We start from the raw sequence: 7,064 nt of genomic DNA, 5'->3' as shown, positions 1-7,064 counted from the left end.
TGATATCGGCCATCGGCTTCCCCCACTCCCCAGCCTTCCGCGCTAACCTAACCTCCCGATATTTCTACGACGATTTTCGCTGCTTTCGCCTGTCCGATCGATTCCCCACGCGCTCGCTAATTTTCTTCGCTCGCCTCGATCATCTCGTTACCCACTCTCGCGCCAACGTTTAATCAATTCTGCGCCTGCTGATCATCACGCCTGTCGAGCTAATCGCCCGCCTATCGGATCGCGCGTTGGTAAGGTTGGTACGAGTGACTCTTGGCTACCCATGGGTCTCTCTGGCGAATTTAGAGGTTGTGTTAACCCGTTTGATACTTACGGTTTTGGACACGACTATTTTCACATATTATGACTTTTATATACATGCTTAATTTTTTTTAATGAATAATAATATTATTCTTTGTATTGGCGAATACAAATACGTGATCCAAGTTAAGAATTTTGCACGTTGGTCTGTGTTTTATCACGCAGGAATACTTTCTAAGGTTATTCCGCGTATGTTGTTTTTAATCGATTTTTGCTATTTTTGATTATATGTCTTAAATTTTAATTGGCAGATAATAATTTTTTTGTATGTAAAACAAAATACGCTTTGGAATAAGATATGAAGTCAAGTGCAAGGTTATGTTCATTTTTAGAAAACAATTTTAGATGATACTTTTAATGCTTTAGAAAAATCGTATTTTTTCAGGTATTCCTAAATACCAGAAAAATATACCATAAAAAATGTACCATAATGTGCACTCTGTAGAAATGAATATGAAAGTACTAGTTCAATCTATGTTATATGTTTCATATGATGTATGGTACTGTGTGCGTTAAGTATAATTGTGGTGTTTTTAGGTATTTTTGAATGAACGAGTTTGTTCCATGTTTCAGTTTAAATTATAGGTATTCCTGTATCCATGAAGTAACAGATATTATCAGAAACATATAACATAGTTACCAGTTGATTTCTTCCCTGAGATTGGCTCAATTTTACATTGTTGAAGCTTTGGTCATTGATAAATGTGAGATTACTCGTATTCGCATTCCAGTCTCTCTTTCTCTCTCTCAAATAATTTTTCCTCTCTCTTACCATCTCTTTTAATCCCAATTTTTTAAAAATTAACGCCACCGAGTTAATTTTACTTAAAACTCATAAAATTCACTTTTCATACAAACTTCATTTTTCTTTTGCAGAAATTAACTCTCTCATGTTAATTTGCTTATTAATAATAAAATTTTCGTTAATATTAATCTATACCAATTTTCTTTCATACCAATTTCATAGAAATTAATTCCACGGTGGTAATTTACTAAAAAAATATTTTTTCAGCCATTTTGGCAGAGATTAACTTTTTCCACGCCAATTTAATTTAATATTTATTCCCCTCCTATCATAAAAACAAAAAAATTCATTTCTTTGACTGATAAAAGCCAACGAGACCTTCGTTAGAACCCTGGCCATCGATCAGTTACCACGAAATTTTGATCTCCGTCGTGTAATAGCAAAGTTCAAGGTAGCCGTTAGGAAGAACAAATGGCACGTTAACAGCTGCACCCTTCGAGAGGGAAACTTTTTTTCGAGGCATCGATCGTGGGCAGAAATCGGTCCCGTTGGCGTTGCACCCGGCGGCAACTCGAAGCAATTAGCACGCAAGGACGAGCGACTGAAACGCGAACACGAGAGGGGACTCAGGATCTCCGATAGTAATGAAGAGTCCTGGCCGGGGCACATATCCATTAAATTGCATGCACTCGATTTAATGGCTCGACTCATTGCCACGGCCTCTTCAACGTCCACTCGAGTTCGAGCGTCCTGTTCGAAGAGGCAGCAGAATTGTTGCACCTTTTCAAGAAACCATATCACCTCCCTCTCATCACCTACCAGAGAGACCCATTCCACCTCTTGGCCCTTTCAACGAATCTTTAATTGCACACTAAAACCTAAAGAATTCTATGGAGACCCAGAGATAGTTACTGTAAATTTTATAAATTGAGAATAGTTCCAATTATGAGACCAAGTTTCTGAGTCTAATTTTGTGTTTTCCTTCCAGGTCTCCAATCTTTGTGTTAGTCACATGATCAGTCAGAAGTGGATTCTATGGAGACCCAGAGATAGCAACTGGATATTTTATAAACTGAGAATTGTTCCAATTATGAGACCAAGCCTCTAAGTCTACAATCCTTGCCTTAGTCACATGATCAGTCATAATCAGGATTCTATGGAGACCCAGAGATAGCAACTGGATATTTTATAAATTGAGAATTGTTCCAATTATGAGACAAAGTCTCTAGGTCTACAATCCTTGCCTTAGTCACATGATCAGTCATGATCAGGATTCTATCCAGTCTATCAGGATTCTAGACCCAGTCTTTCAACGAATTTTTAATGGCCCACTAAAACCTAAAGAATTTTGTGTTTTCCTTCCAGGTCCCCAATCCTTGCCTTAGTCACATGATCAGTCATAATCAGGATTCCATGGAGACTCAGAGTCTCTACTAACTGAAACTTTTATAAATTTCACGTATTCGAGCACATTGACGTTTGAGAGAGCCTAACGTTTTATCAGATACGTGTTACCCGTTTCAAGTATTACAGCTAATCAGTAAGATATAAAAGGTACTCATCCTGATCAGCTTTGATTCGTCCCACGATGAGAAGAGCCAGTTGTAGATGGAGTTGTTCCAGAAGGTACTCAGGAAAACAGCAGGAAGGGCGTGAACGACGATGCTACTTGCAGGTAGCATAGTTGCCAACGTGTTACATCTTGAACGAAAAGATACTGGTCTTGAGATTCGTGAATTCCTATCACGAAGATGGCCCCATCCTCATCGGCAGGACGTTCACTTGATCCGCTGTTAAATCTCGCGATGTTTCCTTTCATCAGCCACGGTGTACTTCTTAATTTACCCCGTTCGATTCCCTGGACGATGTTCAGCTAATTCCAAGGAAGAAGTTTGCCACGTAATCCCCGCGGATCGAGATTTTCGAGGTGCTCCGTAGCAATTACAAGCTTCCTTTATCGTGTCAAGCGCAGGAACCTTGCTCGCGTTCGCTTTGTTAAGAAGTTCTCCCGGACCAGCCGAGTTTGCCTCGGAACGAACCTATTCTCTCGCGCTGACCTATCAATTCTTCACCGTTCCACTCCTCGGGGTACGTCCAGAGCTGGTGGAGCCTCGAGGGACCTTCGTGATATCCATTTCAACGAAAGAACGTTACGAATCTCGCGCAAAATCTCTGTATTCGGCATAAACGGAAACCCAAACAGCTTGTTGGTGGAACGTCGTGGCCCTCTGGCGGCTGCGCGCATGAACTGCGATGAACTTCGGGGCGATCAAACCACTTCTCTACGACGGTTATTCCTCAGGCCAGCCGAGATCCTCGCCCACGAGTTCGTAGAAACGTTGGTTGTGCTCGTTGAAGAACCTCCTCAGCTTGGTCACCACTATCGGGTTGACCCGCGGATGACGTCTGCCTTTGCTCTCCTTCAGACACTTCTCAGACGTCTCGTTACGCAGGCAGTAGAAGCCTTTCGTATGGTTGAAGTAGAAATTGTGTCTGCCGATTCGTGGCTCCAGACCGAGGAAGTTCTCGATCCTGCGTAACTGAGGCACAGGGTCCTCGATTAGCTGGTCACCGTTCACTATGAGGATTTGCTCCCTGGAGAACACTTCCAGCCACCTGTGCATGTACGTGTGGTACAGGGAGATGGCCACCGGCCTGTACGACTCGTTGATGCTGCCGTCCGGTCGTATCACCAGCTCCTCGAAAGTTCGAGCAGCCTGCTGCTGTTGCTGCTGTTGCACGCTACGCGGCGTTCCGTTCGTCACCGTGGATGCTGTCGCTGCGTGAATTCGCAGCTGAGTGTAGTCTGAGATCGCTCTGGTCACTGGCTCACGGACTATCAGCAACAGCTTTACACTCGCGTTCATTGCGCGGATTCTTTCAGGTACCTGGAACAGGAGATTGAGAAACTATCGTTAGGTGGATAGTGTGAGGGGTTTGCTAAGCGAGGGCTAGGTCACGAGTCTAACTCTCGGTGGCCGATTCGATATTCTTCTCTTCGCTATGAGGTACGCTGCGTTGCTGAAAAGAAGTTATCTCGTTCGACTGCGCGGCAAGAGGGGTATTGCACTAGTACCGCCTATACTCTCGCTAGTAATACCCAATTTTCTATGACACTCCCAAAAGTACTATCTCCAAGTTCGCTAACGTGATACGTTAACATAGGCGTAAGATATCCGCGAAAGAAATGTTATCTCAGAGTTAACTTGCAATGAATTGGAAGCACTACTACGCCAGGCAATAAACGAAACGACACCGAATGATTGGAAAGGATTTTGTAAACACGTAGAAACACTGGAACACGAATATTGGACGAAAGATGGAATAATAGAAGACGCAACTGAAGACCTAGAATTGGAAATACAAAGCAGTGAGTCGGATAAGGAATCAGATGACAGTAGCTCAAAGATTTATAAAGTAAAGAAGTACAAAAGTAATAATAATTGACATCATTTATGCAAATTGATTTAAAATTTAAGATGTATTTTTTACGATAAATTAATTATGCAATTGCATCGTACTAGATAACCGTTTAAAAAAATCACACGATACAACATAAATATAAAAAATATGCGTATAGTGCATCACGTTTGCTGCATAATGCAATGAATAGTTAGTCAAGATGCTAATTAGTAATTAGTAATTGCAAATAATCACGTGTTCATCGGAAGAATCTGAAGTTAATATGCTTTTGGGATGAGTCTACGCTCTTGCATCTATTTGTTGCGTCTGTCTCACTTTGTCTCGTTGCTTCGTTCGCTTTCTTTGTCACATGGTGTTCTATGACCGGGCTAATAGGAAGGGATCAGTTCTACCAATAAGGGAAGCGTTTTACTCTACTTCTGCTATGATGTTAGAATGGTTGGGCTGGTGGGGATTCGGTCCTACAAGTTTCTCAGATGACTTCTTTTCAGCAACGCATAGTAGTTATAGTATAGTTTTGATAATAAAATACAACTTTTTCGAAATTTTTATTTCGACACCTTAACAAGGTAGAAGGTGTGAATAAAGTAAAGAAATTAATAAAGGGAAATTTCTAAGGAAATAATGTATTATATTATTGAAGAAATGATGTGATCAGTTTTATATAGTGCAAACAATTTTATTCTATTTTCCATAAAATGCAATTATCACTCCACGCTGCAATCAATGTTGCTGAATAATGAAAACAGATTAATTATTCTGATGACTAATTTGTGTAACTTTGTCAGGTTTGCCCTCGATTTACTACGTAATTCCATTGTTTCATAATAGATTACAATGTGGCTGGCTTATGGTAATCCACGAAAGATTGGTGCTAGGTTCAATCAAGATTAGATCAACTTCGTTAATTAGTAATTAATGGAAACTTCAATTTCCACACGAGAGTAATATAAAATTTATAAAGTATAAAACAAGCGAATATAAAAATCGATTTTTAGAATATTACGGTATTATAATTTTGGAATTCCATAGAATTAGAATATTAGTGTCTTTTAGAAATAAAATTTTGTAAGTACCCAGGTTTAAAAATTTCAGAATTCCACGCAAAGAAAGTTTTAGAATTCTATAGAATATAAATTTCAGAATTTATAATACTATTCGAGTTTTGAAAGCTTTTCTTATGGAGTAAAAATTTTGGAATTCTGTAAATTTTAGAATTTTAGTTTTAGAATTTTACAGAATCCAAATTTTGGAAATTTAGGATTCCACGGAATTAAATTTTTAGTTTTAAAATTTAACAGAATCAAAAATTCAGAATTTTAGAATTTCACAGAATTAAAATTTGAAAATTTTGTAGATTTTGGAATTTTAGAATTTTCCAAAATTAAATTCGCAGAATTTTAGAATTTTAGAATATCACAGAGCTGAAATTTTGGAATTTTGTAGATATTGGAATTTTAGAAATTTAGAATTTTACAGAATCAAAATTTTTGAATCTCAGAATTCCACAAAATTAAACTTCGGAATTTTACAAATTCTAGAATCCTTAATTCTCTATCTAACTTATAATTCATAATTTTGATGCATAATAAATAAATAAAAATACATTAAATACAAGTCATATTTTAATAACTGATTTAGAATAAAATTTCTTATTATCGTTTGACGAATTTATTATTAAAATAAATAAACTTGAATTATTAAAGTAAACCAAATTTTTTTGAAAATTAAATTATACATGATAATACACGCTATAGTTGGTTACCAAAAATGTGCCACTTTGCATTGTGTCAAGTTGTGTATCCTATATAATAATATCTCCTGTGGTATGTAGAATTTCACGGGTACACGCTGTTTATGTTTGGAAATTATGCATAAATGTGAGTTGCATGTTATTTAGTAGTAACGCTAAAAGCAAAAATGTGTTCGTAGTGGGCAGCATTACCCGTGATTACATTCAGTAATGTTTTTATCAGGTATTTTATAAAATGGCTATTTCAACAAAAATTACTTAATAATACAGGATTTATCCTAATTTTGAGAAATGAGTGGACATTATCATCATAGTAATTTCTTCTTGATAGAACCCTCTATTCCTACCTTATATTTTCCTTTCATAAAATACCTCTAATGAATAAGTATAAATATCTAATTTTCTAATTTTCAATTTCAAATTAATTATTTGTAGAAAATTGTTTTGCACGTGAGATACATTAACTATAAATTAATAAAGAGCAATTTGAATTAGTAGAATTGCAAAAGTAAATTTGAAATATTATACAAAGATGAATTAAAACATTTATGATTTAGTATTAATTAAAATAAGAATAATAATAATAATGATACAATTATTTCAAAGAGACATTAAAAATTATAGTGAACATTTAACAAATTGACACAGGAAACCAATAAATACAATAAATAAACAATTAATAAAAATCAATTTGCATATTTTAATTAAAATGTTGATTCTGAGTTAATTTTTTAATAAAATCTAATTCCAGGCATTACTGATATAATAATAATAATAGGATTTAATAATTATAACAATAGGATCTAAACAATTTTATTTAAATTATTTTTAATT

At 36.4% G+C, this 7,064-nt stretch overlaps 1 protein-coding gene across 1 annotated transcript in view; it reads right to left on the bottom strand.

Annotated features, from left to right (window-relative positions):
- Window positions 1–3,345: 3,345 nt before the first annotated feature.
- The window catches only part of Hs3st-A (Heparan sulfate 3-O sulfotransferase-A), a 6,110-nt gene continuing 2,391 nt past the window's right edge, over window positions 3,346–7,064 (bottom strand). The window contains exon 2 of the mRNA XM_017910742.1: window positions 3,346–3,942. Within this exon, the coding sequence (XP_017766231.1) occupies window positions 3,346–3,942 (597 nt within the window). The remainder of the gene's footprint in view (window positions 3,943–7,064) is intronic.

The sequence above is a fragment of the Eufriesea mexicana genome, unplaced genomic scaffold, assembly GCF_001483705.2.
Source record: "Eufriesea mexicana isolate 0111107269 unplaced genomic scaffold, ASM148370v2 scaffold474474847, whole genome shotgun sequence".
Taxonomy (NCBI): Eukaryota; Metazoa; Arthropoda; class Insecta; order Hymenoptera; family Apidae; genus Eufriesea; species Eufriesea mexicana.
This window is presented reverse-complemented; position numbering and strand designations above follow the sequence as displayed.